We start from the raw sequence: 23088 nt of genomic DNA, 5'->3' as shown, positions 1-23088 counted from the left end.
CGGAGAGTCTACAGAGAGACTTGGATAGACTGGAAGAATGGGCAGAGAAGTGGCAAATGAAGTACAATGTTGGAAAGTGTATGGTTATGCACTTTGGAAGAAAAAATAAACGGGCAGACTATTATTTTGAGGCACACCTCAGCGAGTTCCGTGTTCGCCATGATGCGGAACTTTTCTTCCGCCGTCTCCGTCTCCGAGCCTACTTCTTCGGCAAGGACTCTTCCACCCCCACCGATGACCCCTTCTCCCGTCTTCAACCCTCCTCTTCTTCATGGACACCCCGCTCTGGTCTTCTGCCTGCTCTGGATCTCTTTATTGCCAACTGCCGACGGGACATCAACCGTCTCGACTTCACCGCAGCTTGTCCCCATTCCAACCTCACTCCTTCGGAACGCTCTGCTCTCCACTCCCTCCGCACTAATCCTAACATTATTATTAAACCCGCTGATAAAGGGGGTGCTGTTATAGTCTGGCGTACTGACCTCTACCTTGCCGAGGCACAGCGACAACTCGCGGATACCTCCTCTTATTTACCCCTCGATCGTGACCCCACTAAGGAGCACCAGGCCATTGTCTCCCACACCATCACCGACTTTATCCGCTCAGGGGATCTCCCATCCACTGCTACCAACCTTATAGTTCCCACACCCCGCACTTCCCGTTTCTACCTCCTACCCAAGATCCACAAACCTGCCTGTCCTGGCCGACCTATTGTCTCAGCTTGCTCCTGCCCCACCGAACTCGTTTCTGCATACCTCGACACTGTTTTATCACCCCTTGTTCAATCCCTTCCGACCTATGTTCGTGACACTTCTCACGCTCTTAAACTTTTCGATGATTTTAAGTTCCCTGGCCCCCACCGCTTTATTTTCACCATGGATGTCCAGTCCCTATATACTTCCATCCCCCATCAGGAAGGTCTCAAAGCTCTACGCTTCTTTTTGGATTCCAGACCTAATCAGTTCCCCTCTACCACCACTCTGCTCCATCTAGCAGAATTAGTCCTTACTCTTAATAATTTCTCCTTTTGCTCCTCCCATTTCCTCCAAACTAAAGGTGTAGCTATGGGCACCCGTATGGGTCCTAGCTATGCCTGCCTTTTTGTTGGCTTTGTGGAACAATCTATGTTCCGTGCCTATTCTGGTATCTGTCCCCCACTTTTCCTTCGCTACATCGACGACTGCATTGGCGCTGCTTCCTGCACGCATGCAGAACTCGTTGACTTTATTAACTTTGCCTCCAACTTTCACCCTGCCCTCAAGTTTACCTGGTCCATTTCCGACACCTCCCTCCCCTTTCTAGATCTCTCTGTCTCTGTCTCTGGAGACAGCTTATCCACTGATGTCTACTATAAGCCTACTGACTCTCACAGCTATCTGGACTATTCCTCTTCTCACCCTGTCTCTTGCAAAAACGCCATCCCCTTCTCGCAATTCCTCCGTCTCCGCCGCATCTGCTCTCAGGATGAGGCTTTTCATTCTAGGACGAGGGAGATGTCTTCATTTTTTAAAGAAAGGGGCTTCCCTTCCTCCACTATCAACTCTGCTCTTAAACGCATCTCCCCCATTTCACGTACATCTGCTCTCACTCCATCCTCCCACCACCCCACTAGGAATAGGGTTCCCCTGGTCCTCACCTACCACCCCACCAGCCTCCGGGTCCAACATATTATTCTCCGTAACTTCCGCCACCTCCAACGGGATCCCACCACTAAGCATATCTTTCCCTCCCCCCCTCTCTCTGCATTCCGCAGGGATAGCTCCCTACACAACTCCCTTGTCCATTCGTCCCCCCCATCCCTCCCCACTGATCTCCCTCCTGGCACTTATCCGTGTAAGCGGAACAAGTGCTACCTACACATGCCCTTACACTTCCTCCCTTACCACCATTCAGGGCCCCAAACAGTCCTTCCAGGTGAGGCATCACTTCACCTGTGAGTCGACTGGGGTGATATACTGCGTCCGGTGCTCCTGATGTGGCCTTTTATATATTGGGGAGACCCGACGCAGACTGGGAGACCGCTTTGCTGAACATCTACGCTCTGTCCGCCAGAGAAAGCAGGATCTCCCAGTGGCCACACATTTTAATTCCACATCCCATTCCCATTCTGACATGTCTATGCACGGCCTCCTCTACTGTAAAGATGAAGCCACACTCAGGTTGGAGGAACAACACCTTATATTCCGTATGGGTAGCCTCCAACCTGATGGCATGAACATTGACTTCTCTAACTTTCGCTAGGCCCCACCTCCCCCTCGTACCCCATCTGTTACTCTTTTTTATGCACACATTCTTTCTCTCACTCTCCTTTTTCTCCCTCTGTCCCTCTGAATATACCTCTTGCCCATCCTCTGGGTCACCCCCCCCCCCGTCTTTCTTCCCGGACCTCCTGTCCCATGATCCTCTCGTATCCCCTTCTGCCTATCACCTGTCCAGCTCTCGGCTCTATCCCTCCCCCTCCTGTCTTCTCCTATCATTTTGCATCTCCCCCTCCCCCTCCAGCTTTCAAATCCCTTACTCACTCTTCCTTCAGTTAGTCCTGACGAAGGGTCTCGGCCTGAAACGTCAACTGCGCCTCTTCCTATAGATGCTGCTTGGCCTGCTGCGTTCACCAGCAACTTTGATGTGTGTTGTGAGACTATTATTTATATGGGGTAAGAATTCAAAGTTCTGAGATGCATCGGGACTTGGGAGTCCTTGTACAGGATACCCTTAAAGTTAACCTCCAGGTTGAGTCAGTAGTGAAGAAGGCAAATGCAATGTTGGCATTCATTTTTAGAAGAATAGAGTATAGGAGCAAGGATGTGATGTTGAGGCTCTATAAGGCGCTGGTGAAACTTCACTTGGAGTACTCTGGGCAGTTTTGGTCGCCTTATTTAAGAAAGGATGTGCTGACGTTGGAGAGGGTACACAGAAGATTCACTAGAATGATTCCGGGAATGAGAGGGTTAACATATAAGGAACGTTTGTCTGCTCTTGGACTGTATTCCTTGGAGTTTAGAAGAATGAGGGGAGACCTCATAGAAACATTTCGAATGTTGAAAGGCATGGACAGAGTGGATGTGGCAAAGTTGTTTCCCATGATGGAGTCTAGTACGAGAGGACATGACTTAAAGGATTGAAGGGCGCCCATTCAGAACAGAAATGCGAAGAAATTTTTTTAGTCAGAGGGTGGTGAATCTATGGAATTTGTTGCCACGGGCGGCAGTGGAGGCCAAGTCATTGGGTGTATTTAAGGCAGAGATTGATAGGTATCTGAGTAGCCAGGGCATCAAACGTTATGGTGAGAAGGTGGGGGAGTGGGACTAAATGGGAGAATGGATCAGCTCATGATAAAATGGCGGAGCAGACTCGATGGGCCGAATGGCCGACTTCTGCTCCTTTGTCTTATGGTCTAAGATTCCTGATGAAGGGTCTTGGCCCAAAACGGCAACTGTACTCTTTTCCATAGATATTGCCTGTCCTGCTGAGTTCCTCCAGCATTTTCTGTGTGCGTCGTAAACCTTAAGTATTCTTCCTTCTTCCTTTTGGCTAGTTTATCCACTTCTCTTGTCAACCATGGTTCCTTCACCTTACCATTCTTTCCCAGCATCACTGGGACAAACCTATCTAGAACCCTGTGCAAGTAGAATGGTAAATTAAAGTGACAGACAACTGTAACCAGGTACTGTGCAAAGTGATTGTTTAATCTGTGTTGGCTTCTACATTGTTGAGGAGGTTGGATTGAGAACTAGGAGTGCAAGTGAATCAGTGCTTCGCCTATAAGGAGTTTTGGTTATTGGATGATAGGAAGGAAAAAAGTAAAAGGGCAGGTGCTGTCTTATGTTGAGATGTTTGATACTTGGTTTTATCTGTCTCAGCCCAGAGAAATATCATCCTTACATCTTCACTGTAAATTCTTGCAAGAGTTTTGAAAATATCAAATGAACAATTTTCTCCTTGTTATCTTGAGGAACGTTCATTCCACAGTGGAAAAAGAACAGCACTTTTGAAATAACTTGTTTTGGATGCCTCGTAAACTAAATTAGTAAACAGATTAATTTGTCCAAATCAAATTTGAAGGCTTCTATGTGCTGAACCACTCTCCCATAAGTGCCCATTGCACTGAAAATTTCCTCAAGAAAGCTGATTTATTACTTTCTATCATAAAACAACACAGAAATGGCATTAGCTATGTGGCAAGCTTAACAAGTTTGTGAAAAATTTGGATGTTAACATTCAGAAATGGTCTGGTGTTCTTACTTTTTAATATTACTTTAAACTTTAAAATTAAAACCCATTAGAAAATAAATATATTTAACTCAAAAGAATGTAGTTAACCATATGTAGAAATCTCCTACTTTACAGGCGTTTAATTTATGAATTTCTGCTGAAACATCATTGAGGGCTTGGAGTGCATGTCTTTGATATACGAAGATGTTTTTTTGCTATAATGAATTGCATACCCTTCTCATTACATATACAGTTTTATGTGAATTCTTATAATGCATTTTGCTAGCTGTCTTGATATAGAAAATGTTGTACAGTATTACAAAATATCTCAGGAACACAATTCTTTCATAGGTCAGACAATGGCTTGACCTCTGTCATTGATATGGGTGCCACAGTAGCATGGTGCTATTACAACTCGAGGCCTCGGAGTTCAATTCTGGTGCCTTAAGGAGTCTCTGTACGCCCTCCCCGCACGTTTTCCCCAGGTGCTTCAGTTTTCCCACAGTCCAAAGACGTACCAGTTAGTAAGTTAATTGATCATTGTAAATTGTCCCATAATTAGGTCAGGTTTAATCAGGATTGCTGGAACACCATGGCTCGAAGTGCTGGAAGAGCCTACTCTGTGCTGTATCACCAAATGAATAGATATTCTTCAATTAAAAATAGGGTCTTCTTTTCCCACAACTGGTCTAAACATGTGGGTTATTCATAAATGTTGTGAAACTGAGAAGTCCCGTATGGGAGCATTGTTGGAAAGTTCATGCTGATCAGCTGTATTGAAGTTCAGCAACATGTGTTTGAGCAAGAGTTATGGAGGTAAATATTAGCAGTTCTGTGTAGAATGCTAGCATACCTGAAACAGATTAGGCCATTGTAGAAACGTATTTACTTTGTTTGGCAAAATGCTCAAAATTTACTGAGTAAGTTAATCATTAGGGGTTCAGCCACTAGTCTGGGCAAGAAAGGGACTTCCACCCTCTGGTGTTGAATGACTCCAGCAAGAAGCTGTATGTATACTTGAAAATGGCTCTTGTCTTGCCTTACTGGGTCATTAAAATATTGACACTTCAAATGGTCTCTGAAGTAGAGCAGGATAGCAGGATTCAGGGAGGCACCCCTTGTGTGAATCTATACTTTCTGGACATGATGCGAGAAATTTAGATTGGAGAAGTAAGAAATATTTTCTCGCTGACAATTAGATATATTTATTTTAGTGAATAAAGGTGTAAAGCTTGCAATATTTGATAGTTTCCTATGAAAGTGGAAGAGTAATAAAGAGAAGAGTGAGGGACTTCTAACATTTTGCAAATTGAGTGATCTGAATCCCTGGAGCAATCTTGTTTGTAAAATGAATGGTTGGACTGAATATGGCTTCAAGTTATTTGAAAGATTCAGGTTTTTGCAACCCATAGAAAGAAGGAATAGTAATAATATTAGAGGTTTGCTACAACCATCTGACAATAGCACAATGAAATTGCAGTCTCCTCACTGGTTTAGCCAAAATATCATATTTGTTTAATATCTGAATTGATTTGTGGACATGAATAAATATAATATCCATAAATAATTATTATTAATGCTTAATTTAAAGGAAAATTGAATTTATCGTGTTGATTTATTGAATGAAATTTATGTTGTTAGGGTCCTGAAAGAAATCAGTCCAGAACTCGTACGGACCACAAGGAGATGAGGTAGATTAGAACTGTTTAGGCTTATTTGTTGGAATAGAAAACAGAAGTTGAATTCAGTCACAAGAAAGCAGCTGAAGTATATAAATTTGATTTTGTTAATAAAATAAATTATATCAGTGGAAATGACTCAAGATTAGGGTACTTAATTTAACAACTCAACTCAACATTTTTCAAGAAAGAAAACCAATTTACCTGACCCCTCTGGATTTTAAGTGATTTAAATCTCACATCAATATTTTACATATGAAATGTGAATGTTGCTGGTAAAGCTAACACTTACTGTCATTCTTTTATTACTCTTCAGAAAATAGTGGGGAGCTAACTTCTTGAATTAGGGCAGTCCTTGAGGTACTTACAAGATGTGGTTGGCTCAGGAAGTCCTATATTTATTTTAATTAACTTCTATTTAATGAAGGAAAACGGTTATATTTCCAAGACAGGATAGTGTGCCACTCAGAGGTGAATTTTCAGCTTGTGGTCACGTGCCTACTACCCTTGACCTTTAAGTGGATGAGATCATGGTTTTGTGAAGAGCTATTGAAAAAACCCTTTAAGTTATTGAAGCCATGGGTTTGGAGGGAGATGAAGGGTTTGAATGTAAAGTGTGTGTTAAATAAAGGCGAGTTTAGTCTTTGTTGTTGAACTTCTTAAGCATTGTTGGTGCCATACTCATCCAGGAAGGAAGGAAAGAATTTGTGAACAAATTACACTACATATGCTAGTGATATTAATTCTGATTCTGAATATTTCCTGGCTGTCCGTTAAGTCACAAACTTTGGAGAGTTTGGAGGTGAATCACAAGCTGCAGGATGTCTTGCAACAGATACTCACATAGCCATGGTATTTATATGGTTGGTTCAATTACATGGGGCCTCTAGGGTAGAGGATTCAGAGTGTTAATGGTGTTGAATGTCAATGGTGGGAAGTTTAATCGTGGATGTGGTAATTATCTGTTTCACCCCGGTCCCAACTCTTACCCCATGTTCACTCTTAATGCCCTCTGAAGTTACTTGTAGTTAGAAGTACAGCCAAAAATAAAACCTAACATAGCATTAAGCTGCCTTGGCATTGACTAGCTCACAATAACCCCAGATCAATTGGTACTGCAAAGTTGGGAGAGTTGTAATACCTTTCAGTGCTGCTTCCATATAAAGCAACAGCTTGGGATGAGTAAAACTGCAAATATTAGCCTGAAAGGGCCGCAGAATGGGAGAAAAAAAATATTAGCGTATCTGCCTCAGTTTCCGCACTCATCCCAAAGCTGTGTTTGTAAATTGATAAATCATTCCAGATTACGAAAAAGGAAGCAAAGGTGAAGGTGATGGCTGTGTGTCAGAGAAAATAAGTTGCAGTGGTAGACGGGAATAAGGAGAAAAGAATAGGGCTGATGGGATTGCTCCTTTGAGTACCATCCTACACTTAATAGGGGAAATGGCCTCTGTTATGTCATTACATGTTAGCTTAAGCCTGTGTTCCACACTCTCTTACTGTAACAAAAGAAAACATGCTGGAGTATTTGGCAAAGCTGGGGACATCAGATGGGAGAGAGAGCAAAGGCAAAGTTTCAGGCTGATGATATTTCATGAGAACTACAATTTTGTGCCATCTGAGTATGTTGTGATCGTTGATTGAGTATATGGAGTACAGTATTGACTTTGGATGGGGCTAGGTGTTGTATTTTGGTTGGTTAGTTCTGAGTATCCAATTCAACTGATTTGATGTTGAATCATTATTGGGAACAGTATTTGGAAGTTTTATTCAAAGACCTATCAGGTTGCTGTGTGTCTTAGGCAGTAGCTAATTTAGGCAGTGGATGGCATGTGTTACAGGATGGCCAGGATAGAGTTGCCATCCCCGAGATTGCTTCTCTGGGACTTAATAAAACCAACCAGTGTTTATGTCATAACATTTTCTTAGAATGGCATGTATCTTATGTTCTTTCAGCAACCATTTCTGATTTTCTGGCTGTAGCTACTTGTCACTTCCAATCTTCTCGGCCAAGTAGCTCTAACTAATATGATTTTTCTGGGGGAGTGGGTCTAGTCTTTAAAACTCACTTGTGCTGAAAAATGGGATGGTAGTCTATGGTCCAATGAAAGGTTTGCCATTGCATTTTACCAAAAGGAATGCCAAGTAACTGTCACTTCAGCTAAGATAGGGAAGGGATTTATTATAAAATTACTTCCACTTATGGATCACTGAGTCACCCATTACCAATTACAGGAAGAGTGAATGGCTTCATTCTGTCAATATCATTAGATGTAATCACACCAGAGGTAAGTTGATGTGTTAAGTTTTAGATTAATTAGATTCTAATATTTGATAAATGGGTTTTGCTCAACCAGAATAGTGGTCTGCAGAACCAGATCTTTAAAAAGCAGTGCTTCAAGAAGGCAGCATCCATCATTAAGGACCCTACCATCTGGGAAATACCATCTTCTCATTACTAACATCGAGAGGGAGGTGGAGGAGCCTGAAGACCCATGCTCAACATTTTAGGAAGAGCTTATTCTCCTCTGCCATCAGATTTCTGAACAGTCCATAACACATGAACATTCCCTGTTTTGTACTATGCATTTATTTTTATTGTAACTTATAGTAATTTGTTATTCCTGCACTGTACTGCTGCCACAAAACATCACATTTTTGATTCTAGTATTAATATTCAAAGAAATCTGGGTGTCTTTGTATATTGTTACCCTCAAATGCACTCCCAAAATGAGATATGTTACTGTTGTGTTACATGCTGCTGTACTGGCAGGTTGGGACCAAGAACCGTGTCCTACCATTGCTATGTGCTGCTGTACCAGAAACCTGTTGTGAATCAAGTAGTGGAATCAGTGGGTTCAGCGTGGCAAGACTGCCTGTGAGGATGCAGTTGAACCTTGGCCAAAATAGTATGTGTGGACCATTGCTTGAGACTGGCAACATCCACTCCATGGAAGACCATGAGTCCATCAGACATAGCAGTAGAATTAAGCCATTCAGCCCATCGAGTCTGCATCGCTGTTCCATCATGGCTGAGTTATTATCCTTTTCAACACAATACCTCTGCCTTCTTGTACCCTTTGATGCCCTTACTAATTAAGAACCTGTCACCCTCTGCTTTAAATATACCCAATGAATTCCACCAATTCACCACCCTCTGGCTAAAGAATTTTCTCCTCATCTCTGTTCTAAAAGGATGTCTTTTTATTTTGAGGCTGTGCCCTCTGGTCCTTGGCTTCCTCACTAAAAGAAGCATCCTCTCCACATCTACTGTATTTAGGCCTTTCAATGTTCGATGGGTTTCAGTGAGATCCTTGTCACTCTTCTAAACTCCAGTGAGAACAGGTCCAGAATCATCAAACGCTCCTCATGTGTTAACCTTTTCATCCCTGGAATCACTCTTGTGAACTTTCTCTGGACCCACTTCAATGCCAACAATTTTTTTCTTTGATAATGCTGACATGCAGTGTGTGTGTGTGTGTGTACATACGTATGTATGTACACAGACATATGTGAGCACATGAAGCCCAGACTTTTTTTAGTTAAGTCTCTATCATGTAAGAATCTGGTTTATTATCACTGACCTATGCTGTGAAATTTGTTATATTTGCAGTAGCAGTACAGGGAAAGAGATAAAATTACTCTAAATTACAAAATAGTGCAAATGAAGAATAATAAGGTAGTGTCCGTGGGATCAAGGACCATTCAGAAATATGGTGGAAGGGATGAAGCTGCTTCTGAATTGTTGAGTGATGTGGATTTTCAGGCTCCTGTATCTTTTTCCCAATGGTAGTAATGAGGAGAGGGCAGAACAAATGGCGAGGGTCCTAAGTGTGGATACTATCTTGAAATGACGCATCTTATATGATAAAGTTTAAGGGAATGGGGGATTCTCAGATTCCTGTGAACAATGGGTTAAGTACTGACTATGTCTGTGTATTTTGTGGGTGACTGCAGTGTGTTTGAATACTGTCTCACAGCTGCTTTCTTTGGAGCAAGATAAGGGTTAAAGTTCACCCAGATCCACATAAAATGTCTCTGGGCTTTTCACACCTTTTGATTTTGACAAAAGGCAGTACCTGATGGAAATTAGATAGAACATTCCTTTCTTAATTAAAGCGTAAATTTGATGTATGTTCTTATCTTTATAATTAATTTGTGGCTCCAACAAACCAGGTAGGATATTCCTTTATTTAATTAAGGTGGCTGGAGTGTCTATCAAACTGATTGTTCTTTTGTATCAATAGTCCATTGACTTGGTTGGAATGGTTATCAAACTGATAGTTCTTTGTATCATTAGTCCATTGGCTTGGCTGGAATGCTTACCAAACTGATAGTTCTTTTGTATCAGTGGCCTTATAACTTGTAACAATTCTGACATCAGGCAGTGAACTTGTAGAACCGCCGGGAAGATGAGAAAGGTTCTCTCCCTGATGTCGGGTCCAAGTTCACTCGCTGGCTGAACTCGAAGAAATAAACAGGGGAAAAGATAAGTAACGATCTTTTTGTATTGTCATTAATTGATCCAGCAAATTTACGTTTACATGTAGATGTCCTCCATCAGGTAGTGCTGCTCTCCATTTTCTCTTTGTTTGGTTCTCTATCCAGAGATTTTTCCACTTTAAGTAATTGTGTTAATAGTGTACAGCTACACTAGGAGGACAGACAGCACAGCTTTCATCACAGCTGATCAGTGGTAATGAAGGAGATTGTATAATCTCTGCAGTCTGTGCTCACGTGGAGCAGCCATTCTCGTTTTGAAATAATGGCCTGCACAAACCTTTCTCAGCAGGGTGTTGCCCTGAGCCCCACATTTCAGCAGTAATTTATCGCTGGATGAGAGCCAGTGGAGGGCAGGTGTCCAAAACAAATTCTCAGCATTGCAGTTCACAGCCCAAGTGGATGTTTTAAGTATAAAGGAGAATATGTACCTGTGAGGACTGGAGAACCAAGTGTGCTATAACAAGTACTGAGAGGTAGCACTCAACTTGGTAGGAGTGTTCATACTGAATGTCAATATGCAGCTCAGTCTTAAGTGAGGAATTGAGAAAGTTCTTCATGCAGAATGTGTTGAATCTTTGGTATTTTTAATCCTAGAATGCTGTGGAAGCGTGGGGTTCAAGTTCATTGAGAACAGATTCAACAAATTTCTGGAAATTGTAGTAGTTGGGTGATGGACAAGAGTGCAGCAAAATGTTTAAACCCTGCTCCACCGTATGTCAAGTTCAAAGCTGATTATCTCCAAGGGCCAAATGGTTTACTCCTACTGTTGTTTCTTATTATTTGTGCAAGTGTTTGTATGTACCTGAATTCAGGTGTGGAATGAATGTTATCCTTCATTACATTATCCTAATATCGCCACTGTTACAAATGTTGGTCTAAACTTTATGTCAATTTCATATGCCCACCATTTGGTCAACAGTAGTAAAGATTAGGAATAAAATGATAGTTATGTCCTTGTATCAGGAATTTAAAAGTTTTAGGTTCTACAGCTTAAACATGTATGTGGACAAAATCAGGTCATAATGAAGCATTTTGTTGAGTTTTTCCACTGTTTTCTGTATGAGATTCATAAGTGCTAAATCTCTTTACAGGTGCGCATTGGCAAGGACAATTCTTGGAATTTGAATTTCTCCACATCACACAATGTCGAAGTTAAGAAGTTCTGAATCAGTGAAGGTGGTTGTGCGATGCAGGCCAATGAATGAGAAGGAAGTTTCAGGTGGCTACGAAAGGATTGTTCACATAGATGTAAAATTGGGTCAGATTGTAGTGAAAAATCCCAAAGGCAGTCCAAGTGAATTACCTAAGACGTTTACATTTGATGCTGTGTATGATCACAATTCTAAACAAGTAGAATTGTATGATGAGACTTTTCGACCTCTTGTGGAATCAGTTCTGTTGGGTTTCAACGGGACAATTTTTGCTTATGGACAAACAGGAACTGGGAAGACTTATACCATGGAGGGAATCCGTTCAGATCCGGAAAGAAGAGGCGTTATCCCAAATTCCTTTGAACACATATTCACACATATATCTCGTTCACAAAATCAGCAGTACTTGGTAAGGGCATCATATTTGGAGATTTACCAGGAGGAAATAAAAGATTTGCTAGCAAAAGATCAAACTAAGAGACTGGAGCTTAAGGAAAGACCAGACACTGGTGTTTATGTCAAAGACCTGTCATCTTTTGTAACAAAAAATGTGAAAGAAATCGAACATGTCATGAATGTTGGCAATCAAAATCGATCTGTTGGTGCCACAAACATGAATGAACATAGCTCGCGTTCCCATGCCATCTTTGTTATAACAGTTGAGTGTAGTGAAGTTGGACTTGATGGAGAGAACCATATTCGTGTCGGAAAGTTGAATTTAGTAGATCTTGCTGGCAGTGAACGTCAGGCTAAAACTGGAGCCCAAGGAGACCGGTTAAAAGAAGCAACAAAGATTAACCTTTCTCTCTCAGCACTGGGTAATGTGATATCTGCACTTGTGGATGGTAAAAGCACTCACATTCCCTACAGGGATTCAAAGCTAACTCGGTTACTTCAGGACTCATTGGGAGGGAATGCCAAAACTGTGATGGTTGCAAATATTGGTCCTGCATCTTATAACTGTGAAGAGACTCTTACAACACTAAGATATGCAAATCGTGCAAAGAACATTAAGAATAAGCCTCGAGTAAATGAAGATCCCAAAGATGCACTTTTGAGGGAGTTCCAAGAAGAGATAGCTCGGCTGAAAGCTCAGCTGGAGAAACGAGGTGTGGGGAAGCGAAAGAAGAAGAATCGCAAGAGGCAGGGAGGTGAAGGGGAGGATGATGTAGAGGAAGATGATGGAGAAGATGATGAAGGAATTAAAAATGAACCTGAATATTGGAGGGCCCAACAGGAAAAGCTGGAGAGAGAGAAGCGAGCCATTTTAGATGACCATAGCTTAGTGGCTGAAGAAAAACAGAAGTTACTGCGTGAAAAGGAGAAAAAGATGGGAGATGTGCGGAGGGAGAGGGAAGCCTCTGAGGCACTTGCTACTAAGATTAAGGTACAGTAATGAATTATTACATGAGATTTTTTGTTTGAAACAACACATTTTCGTAAATAATATTTTGAAACTACTAAAAGTCTAGTTAAAATTAAAAAAAAACAAGTAGATGACATAATGTTGCAATATTAGTGCATGGTGTACACAATGTTGTTCGGCATACATTGGGTTCAAAACAGCTTTATAAATAGCGTGTTTTGAAAAGAATGGATGATGCCGCCTCTCTGTCATCAGCAGGTTATTGAGAAAAGGAGTCAGTATATTGATTTTTTTTTCACTCTCATTGTAAATAGGCCTCAAGTCAGATAACACATTGTGATTAGTTTTGCACAGTCAATCTACATAAGGGACTGTGCTAATGAAAATTTTACTCAAAACATTTTTTTTCTAAGTAAGCATTATATACCCATAGGCATACCACCAAGCTATTTTTTTCTGCCTTAAATTTCTACAGCACTTCTCAGTCTGTTGCTGAACAACATAATGAAAATTAAAATGTTGTATGTACATACTAGATGTGGAATAATTAGTCAATGATGAAGTTTGCTGCAAGTGTCTTTGGATGGCTGAACTAACACCTTCATTTATTAGTTAATCTAATCAAATAGGAAGTGGTATCTTAAGGATAATAAATTCCTGACTCTTAAGGAATGCATTTAGTATAAACATGGTCTTTACTGGGATGCTTACTTAGGAACTTCAACAGTTTTATTTAAACAGAAGATCTTAATGGCCAATTATTTGAGAGACTCTATGGCAATTGAACCTGATGGTTAGTTTCAAATGTTCATGTTATTTTGGAACAGGTCAACAGTTTAACTCCATTTTGTGTAGTTGAATTTAAATTCAGTTCTCCATTTTAGATGTTTCGTGCACAAACCTTAAAGACAAACTTTAGGATGTTTGTGGTGTAGAAAGGAGCAGCATTATCTCTACTTCTGTATTTTTCAATTTCGTGACAATATGTAATGTAGATTTCATTAAATAATTTAATATATTAATCAGTACTACTAAAGGGGCTGGCATAACCTCCACAGTAATTTCTTCTGGAAAAATTGCACCAGAAACTTCAATCTTTTTTTTATTACAAATGGCTTTGGTTTGTTTTTGTGTGCTGTGCATTTCCGACATAAAGACATTAGAATAGTTTAGCACAGGAACAGGCCCTTCAGCCCATGATGTTGTGCTGAAGTAATTAAGCTAATGATATCGAATCCCTTTTTAGACCATAAGACATAGGAGCAGAATTAGACCATTTGGCCCATCAAGTTTGCTCCGCCATTCAATCTTGGCTGATCCTTTTTTTAAATCTCCTCCTCAACCCCAGTTCCCAGCCTTCTCCCTTTGTTGTCATGTCCAATCAAGAACCTATCAATCTCTGCCTTAACTGCACCCAATGACCTGGCCTCCACAACTGCATATGGCAACAAATTCCACAAATTCACTACCCTTTGGCTGAAGAAGTTTCTCCGCATCTCTGTTTTGAAAGGGCGCCCCTCTATCCTAAGGCTATACCCTCTTGTCCTAGATTGTGTGTTTTGTAATGAACTGGAGGCGATTAGGGAGCTTAAGGTAAAAGAATCCAGTGATCACAATACAATTATGTACAACTTGAAATTTGATAGGGAGAAAGTAAAGTCTAATGTAGCAGTATTTCAGTGGAGTAAGGGAAATTACAGTGGTTGAGAGAGGAGTTGACCACCGTAAATAAAGAGCTGCTGGCAAGAATGTCTGCAGAGCAGCAATGGTGCATTTTTAGGAAAAATGAGGAAGGTGCAAGACATGTGTATTCCAAACATGAAGCAATACTCAAATGGTTAAATAGTACAACTGTGGCCGACAATGGAAGTCAAAGCTATTGTAAAAGCAAAAGGAAGAGCATACAACAAAGCAAAAATTAGTAGAACGATAGAGGATTGGGACATTTTAAAAAAACCTGTGGAGAGTAACTAAAATAATCATTAGAAGGGAAAAGATGAACTATGAAAGCAAGCTAGCAAATAATATCAAATTGGATAGTAAACTTTTTTTCAAGTATGTTAAAAATAAAAGAGAAGTGAGAGTGGATATAGGACCACTATAAAATGAGGCAGGAGAAATAATAATGGGGGACAAGGAGATGGCTAAATGAGTATTATGCATCAGTCTTCACTGTGGAAGACACTAGCAGTTTGCCTGATGTTGTAGTGTGTGAAGGAAGAGAAGTGGGTGCAGTTACTATTACAAGAGAGAAGATACTCAAAAAGCTGAAAGACCAAAAGGTACATAAGTCACCCGGACCAGAGGAACTGCAATCTAGGGTTCTGAAAGAGGTACCGTTAGAGATCGTGGTGGCATTAGAAATGATCTTTTAACTATGATCTATTAACTATGTATTTTCCCATTACATTTGATCTCACAAAGTGCAACACCTCACATTTCACTCTTAAATATTATTCATTTGATTATTGAATATTGGCGATCAGCAGTTAAATTCTGGCACAGCCTGTAGACCCGACACCGCTTGAATGAAAAAAAAATTGTATCTGTGCTTCTGACAAACAAGAAAATCTGCAGATGCTCAAAATCCAAGTAACATATACAAAATGCTGGAGGAACTCAGCAGGCCAGGCAGCATCTATGGGAAAAGAGTACAGCTGACGCTTTGGGCCGAGACCTTTCATTAGGACTGGCCTGCTGAGTCTCTCCAGCATTTTGTGAATTGTACTTGTGTTTCTTTTTTCTTTGAGTAATTAAATCCCTTTAATATGATTTCTATTTCTCATCACTGTGCCAAGTATGGAAACTGATCCAAGACACATGGCATTTTGTTCACAATGATGGTATTTGTCATGCAGTTCCCCATTCCTCTTGATCTTTCTGATAATTTTGCCTAATAATGACTTTATATTTTTCTCAGATTCCTGACCTGTGTACTACAATCTGCAAGTTCTCTTTCTACCTGATTTTTTAACTTTAAGATATGGTTTGGAAATCTGTCATGTACATCTGTTGTTCGCATGATATGTGTTTTTTTCCATCTATCTGCTCAGTGGTTATGGTCTTTTTTTAAAAATTGGGTTCTTCGGGCTTCTTTCTTTGTGGCTGCCTGTAAGCAAACAAATCTTAAGATGATGTATAATTTATGCATGCTTTGATAATAAATGTACTTTGATATGGTGGAGGGGATAGCATCATTGTGTTCAATGAGTAATGATTTGGAGATCTGGGGAATCTAGATTCGGTCAACTTATTTAAATTTGATTTTTAAAGAGTGCAGTGGGATTATAGTAAAATCCTAGCTAGTTCATTAATATCTTGGAGGAAATCTATCCTTAACTGGTCAAAATCTAAAGTGATAAGTGGCTGACTTTTAATTGCAAGGTAAAATAGGATGTTAGGGATTCTGTTCAAGAAAGACTTTGAATGGGCGATAAATGTTGATCTTTCTGATGATGCTCCCTTCTGTGAATGAACGTAAGTAAATAACAGTAATTTTAAAAGTGGTGCATCCTCCACTTGCAGATGTAGTGAGTGAGGCATGAATTCATTATGTATGTATGTTCAATGGAAAATTATTTTAAAATAGATCATTGTGGATGGCTTATAACGTGAAGACAATGATCATATCACCTTTTCTCAATTCTGTTTACCCTTATAATAATAAGAATGGACATTGTGTAGGGGATTGCCTGGGTTTCCTTTGGGTGCTCTAGTTTCCTCCCACAGGACAACAAACTGGTTAGTAGATTAATCGGTCATTATAAATTAGTAGATTAACTGGTCATTATAAATTGTCTTGTGATTCGGATAGTGTTAAATTGGTGGGTTGCTGGGCGGTGTGGCTCATTGGACCAGCAGGGCCTGTTGTGCGCTGTATCTCTGAAGAAATAAATAAAAATCTGCAGCTGGAGACAACACTTGGAGGAAATGAGTAGGTAGAAAATGAGTTTGAGTAAATGTTAACATTTGGAAAGTTCACTGGCAAAGTATTATTAAGATAATTTGTAAGCTCCTGAGAAATGATAAGAAAAATGAAGACATAAATAGACCAACCACAAAGTTATAGAATCATGTTAGCTAAACATCCCAAATTGATTTTCTTAATGCTACTGAATATATCGCTCTCTCCTTACAAAGCTGTGTGCCAATTGCTTTTGGTCTTGTTGTCAGGCTAGGAAATCTACAAAATTTATGAATTAGAGGATTAAACCCTCTGTTGCTTAAGGTGGAAAAACAAGCAGTTTAAATGTGTTGTGGTTTTATCACAGATTGCAATGAAAATTAAGCAAATATAGTCAATTAAAAATATTGTGATTCTAAACTATTTATTTCCTTAAAAAAATAACTTAATGATATACACTGAATTGCAGTAACCACTTCTAATGACAAAGGGTCCTTTTCGTGAGTTGGAGTTGCAGCTGACTAAATGATGTCGAAAAATTGAGGGTTTCCTGATTAGAGCTGAACTCAACATTACTTTGTGCAACCATTTAAAATTAAATCTTAAAAATTTATATTCAGCACAATTAGGATGAAAGCTTTACAGTGTTAACCAAACATATTAAAATACTTTAGAATTACTTTCAGATTGCAGGCAAATACATGATTGTTATTTACTTTCAAATTACTTAAACTAAACTATTTTAGGTATTTAATAGGTAGTAATCATCTCAGAAAATTTGTCAATGTGTTAAATGATTCCATATGTTAAGTAATTGAATTACAATCTGATTTACCAGGCTATGGAAAGCAAACTTCTAGTTGGAGGGAAAAATATTGTCGATCACACAAATGAACAGCAGAAGGTTCTGGAACAGAGACGTCAAGAAATTGCAGAGCAGGTAACTCTGGAATTTGAGCAGGAAATATAAAATATTTTGAAGTTACAGGTGGAGTAGACATTGGCATAAAGGGTCCAGAGTTATTTGCTTCAATATTTTTACGCAACAAGAATATATAAGATTATCCTTTCATTGACTTGCAGCATTCTGTTTTTCCCCGTTGTAGATTTTATTGTATTACTGTTTGCTCAGACGAAGGTAAAATAGTCTAAAATTGGATTTTATAACTCTGGTAGAATTGGTGTGAGTCATGGTTTATTTGATTATACAAAATAAACAATATTGCATGGTATAGGAATATCATTGATAAGCTGCATAAGAATCTGAACCAAAAATGCACCTTTATAAAGTTTTCTGATATTCAAAGCTAGAACCACCTATCTTATCTGATCTTCTATGAGCTACAAACAGATTGATCATTAGTATGTTGCTCTTGTGAAACTAAGCTACTTGAAACAATATACCACATTTATGTTCTAAATAAGGCATATTGTGTGTCAATATTTTTCAGTCATTATCGTGTTTTTATAATTATTGAAAATCACATGCCTGGCAAGATTGCATCATGCTCATAGGGCAAGGCGGATCGTTGCTTTAAAAGAAATTTTCTGCTAATAAAATAAAGTTGTTCTGTTATGACAGAGGTAGACTGAAGCTGCCAATTGGCTCCTTTCCAAATTGATCATTTCCAATAGTGCGTTGATCTTTTGTTTCCTCCAAGTAAGGTTGCTCATTGTTCATTCTTCGCTTACCCAAAATACACTCTAGCACACAACTTAAATTGCTAATAAATGCTGACATTTGTGATTTAAAAACAAAATGGTGTTGGGGTTGTTTGGTTGAAAAATTTGCAGTGGATTCATTATTTGTCAGCATTTTGAAAAAACGTTTTATCAATCATGCCATTACTCAAGTGAAGTAATTACAGAAATATTGTAGTTTTAATTAAGATTTTACCCATCTGCCTGAGATCTGTTAACTGGCAAGTGATCTGAACTCACTGGTCACTTCTGATTTGAATACAATTTTTCTTAAAGTGCTGCCTCCTTGTGAGAGTCCAAGGCAGAAGCCTAATATGGCACTGGACATCTTTGAATGCAAGTGAGCAGCTCTGCCACATAATAGTGAGGCGTTCTACCTATTTTATATTTTGAATGTGAAACTGATATTCACATTCAAAACATTGGGCCACTGTTCAAAATACAAATATTTTAAAAAATTGCTTTTTATTAAATAAATGAATCATAAAGAATGCCCACACTTAAAAGCAGCAAATTTAAATGAGTGATCTCATCATTTGAATTTTTGTGGACCAAGGAGCTAAAAGATCTGCACTCCCTGCTTGGAATACATTGGTGCGGTACAACAAGACCCTTGGTTAACAATGCACTGAAACTGAAGTCCAGAGCTTTCTACTCCATTAGTTTATGTTGTGATTTAATGTCAAACTCAGTACACTCCTTTTAAGCAGAGGGTGATGAGTTTATGGAATGAGCTGCCAGAGGAAGTTGTTGAGGCAGGTACAATAACACCATTTAGAGGACATTTGGATGGGTACCTGAATCGGAAAGGTTTAGAGAGAAATGGACCAAGTATGAGCTAATAGAGCTAACGTAGTTGGCTGTCTTGGTCGGCATGGAGAAGTTGGGGCAAAAAGGCCTGTTTCCATGCTGTATTATTCCATGACTCTAAGCGCCTAGTTTAAAACCAAAAAAAAAGCATTAAATCAATTACAGAAATGCAGTCATATTCATTAAAGATTTGCATGTAAATAGAGAATTGTTATAATGTTTAAAAGTACTGAAATGCTTTCCATGCTAACATTGTTGTTTGAAGAAACGACGTGAGCGTGAGATGCAACAACAAATGGAGACTCAAGATGAGGAGACTCTGGAGTTAAAGGAGACATTCAGTTCCCTCCAGCAAGAAGTAGATGTTAAGACTAAGAAGCTAAAGAAGGTAATGTGGCTGTCAAAGTCATGTAATTTATTACTTTTAGGCTGTACAATTAAATAATGTCAAACCAAGCACAAAAATTTTAAAGATTCAAAAACAGTATGCATTAGGGTTTGGAAATACGCTGCAAGTCTGTCAGAAACAGTGAAGAGTAAAAGTTAATATTTTAGCTTTTTCAGCATTAAGAATGTAAATGTTGAAATACAAGTCGGCAACCAGGCCTTAGCAAAATAACAAAATCAAAATGGTAAATCATGAAAATAGAATTTGGTGATACTACTTGTGTTGGTATACCAACACACAACTGAGCAATGGGAGGTAATTTAGTTAATCTGATTATCCCACCCCACCTGCAAATCATGATAATTTATGAAAATATGACATAGTTCTCCCTGCAAGAGTATATATTATTCATTCAGAAGATCTTTGGAGAAGACGATAGTCATTGAGATCACCATTTCAGATTCATCTGACCTCAATTGAAATTTGTGATGGGTATAAAATAAAGTTTACTTTCTATTAATTGGAACCTAAGAAACAGGAACTGGAATTGGTCACTCAGCTCCTCAAGCCTGATCTGCCATTTCAGAAATATCATGAATAACACTCTTTCTCTCACCTCAATTTCCTAGTACTTCAAATGTTTTTCATTCTGTGACTTAAATATATTCATTGACTCTGCCTCCACAGCTCTTTGGAGGGGTGAATCTTTGAGGAAAGAAATTAATCCTTGATGTGAAACTGCACTCTAGTAGTAGATGACCTGATTAGTGAAGACATGATTATTCACCTTGTTAATCCCTCATAAAATCTTCCCTTCCAATAGGATCACTTCCCACTAAATATTCCAATGAGTATAGACGAACCTAATCAATATGAGCACTCCTTGATTACAAGAATTATTCTGTGATCTACCCCTGCATTGCCCCCAGGTAAATAAATGATGTGATTAAGTGTAGAATTCATCTCTTTGGTGTGGACTCGTCTGAATCTTGTGAAGTTTTATTAACAATTTCTTAATTTCTGTACTCCTTGTCATTAAGCCAATATTGCAATAACCTTCCTAATTCCTGTTTTTCTTTGTGCTTTATATACCAGAGAATGAAATCGAGGCTACACTACCCAAAGGGGCTGTTGGTTTTCAGGCACTGTGAAAGCATTTAAGAAATATTTAGATAGGCATTAGATTTTGTACATCAGAATGGGCATCAAAAAGAGGCACAACATTGCAAATGCTGGAATTTGGAGCAAAAATCATACTGCTAGAGGAACTCAGCAGGTCAAGCAGCATCTGTGAGGCAAAGAGATGGGCACAAAAGAGACCACCTACTTTTGTGAGCTTGTGTGCTCCAATGATGAGTCATTGTGCATCCATTTCAAACTCCAGTTGGAATTTTCACTAAGTTTTGCGAGGGCATAGAATGTATTCTGGGGTCCTGTGTGCTTTGGTAGCATTAATAGCTGTAACCTGGAGGACTTGGGTATCAGACTGAGCCTGTGGTAAGAGAAAGTGCCACAGGGTGGCAGTCTGGTTTTTATCTTATCCAAAGCAATCTGCCTTTTGTGAATGTAGACTTAATTTAGCTAGATTGACTACCATTCGTTCCTATTGGAGGCAAGGTATTGTTCTCGCATAAGGGTGACCATCCATTTGGCTGGAAAAAGCAGGTTCAGCATGGATTTACCTGTGCAAAACTGGACATCAATGAGACAATGTGGATCTTTGCAGCATAACTGTATACCACCATAATTTGTAAATTTGTTGAGGTATAACTTGAATTTTTAGGTGGTGATTGTCTTATGCCACCGGACTAACCATGAGCACAGTGAGCATGCAAAGAACACGATTGAAGTGCCATCCTGATGCAATTGAAATTTGAAAGTACTCTAAATGGTGGAAGGAACACACGAGTGCACAAGACCTCCTGTGTACTAATTTGTTTCCTTCAATTTAGTGCTGTTGTGTTTCCTGTTTATGATTATTTTTACTATTTTTCTTGTGTAGCTGAATTTGCAATAATCAAATACTTAATCACAATGGCAGAAACTTCATCTGAAGATTGTGCTCTTGTAATAATATTTTATAGTAAGCATTTTTAAGTAACAATTTTTCATGAATTTGTTATTCTATGCTAGTGAACTCACAGAAGAGCTGATCTTTTGTAAATTTTAAGTAGTTTAAACTGTTTTATTTTTAATGCAACTTTACTCAGTCATTGCTCTTAAACTACTTAATTGAACATAAAGCTCTTGGATACATAAATGAAGTCTTTTTATCAGCTATATGCTAAGCTCCAGGCAGTAAAAGCCGAAATTGATGACCTGCAAGCAGAACACATTAAAGAACGGCAACAGTTGGAACAAACTCAGAATGAACTCACAAGGGAACTCAAGCTGAAGTAAGTACCTTGCCTTGGAGGAGAAATAAATCTCAATATCTCTGTCTCTCTGTCTCTCTCTGGTCAGTTAGTGAGGTTTGATAGGATTCCCCACTCCTCAGAAAGGAACAGCGTGTGTGTGAATGGATTTTAGGTGAGTAGGGAGTTGCACAGGTCCAGGCCCACCCTTTCAACATCCCCTCCCGGATAGAGCGGCATGGTGGGGTCCAAGACGGCTGGGGGAGGTTCTGTTGCAGCAAATGGCCAGACCAAGCTTCGATGCAAGGGATGCCCTTTCTGCACTTCACGGCACGTGTTTGCTAGATGGCTGTTGACCCTACAAGAGGGTTCATCCGCCCTTTGACAGGTCTTGTTTCTCGTCCTGCAGGGTGTCTAGCCACCCTCCTCACCAGGCAAGCCTGGTGGTGGAGCCGGTTTAGTCACCAACCACCCGACCGTGCGACAGGTAGTACTGGGTTACATGGTACCAGTGGCACTCAGACGAGTGACCTGACGACAATGAGAAATATGAGTATAACAAAATAACAACTCATTGGTTTAAGTTTCTTGCAAAATATCATAGTGGCCTGTAATTATTATCATGATGCTTTCAATTTGTGGTGAAGAAAATAAATCGATGTCTAGAAACTGAAATGCAACATTCTTGTTTGTGATAGCTTTTGCATTTGTTTAACTTTTTGTTAAATGAAACAATCAGGAAAAATCAGTGTTTTCTTTAGAAGAAAGCAAACCGATAATCTTAACAAAAACAATTATTAATTGCTCATTTCTCCAATAACAATCAATTGACAGTGATTAATGACGATTTAATGTAGTGAAAAGGGTTAGCTGACAAATAATTTAATAATTTCTTGCAAGAAGCAATTACAAAAAATACCCAAACCACCAAAATGATTTTTGTTTTGCAAAGAGAAATTAAGAAATTTTGGGAGTTGGAAATATGAAATAAAAGGGAACACTTAGCAGATCAGTTGCAGG

At 39.3% G+C, this 23088-nt stretch overlaps 1 protein-coding gene across 2 annotated transcripts in view; it reads left to right on the top strand.

Annotated features, from left to right (window-relative positions):
- Window positions 1-23088, top strand: part of kif3b (kinesin family member 3B) — a 46142-nt gene that overhangs the window by 10418 nt on the left and 12636 nt on the right. For both annotated transcript variants that reach the window (XM_063041318.1, XM_063041317.1), the window contains exons 2-5: window positions 11486-12932; window positions 17654-17755; window positions 19592-19714; window positions 21992-22110. In XM_063041318.1, the coding sequence (XP_062897388.1) occupies window positions 11538-12932; window positions 17654-17755; window positions 19592-19714; window positions 21992-22110 (1739 nt within the window). In that variant the 5' untranslated portion in view covers window positions 11486-11537. The remainder of the gene's footprint in view (window positions 1-11485; window positions 12933-17653; window positions 17756-19591; window positions 19715-21991; window positions 22111-23088) is intronic.

This window comes from Mobula hypostoma, chromosome 2, assembly GCF_963921235.1.
Source record: "Mobula hypostoma chromosome 2, sMobHyp1.1, whole genome shotgun sequence".
NCBI classification, from domain to species: Eukaryota; Metazoa; Chordata; class Chondrichthyes; order Myliobatiformes; family Myliobatidae; genus Mobula; species Mobula hypostoma.
Note: the sequence above shows the minus strand (reverse complement) of the source record. Positions and strands in the feature narration are given on the sequence as shown.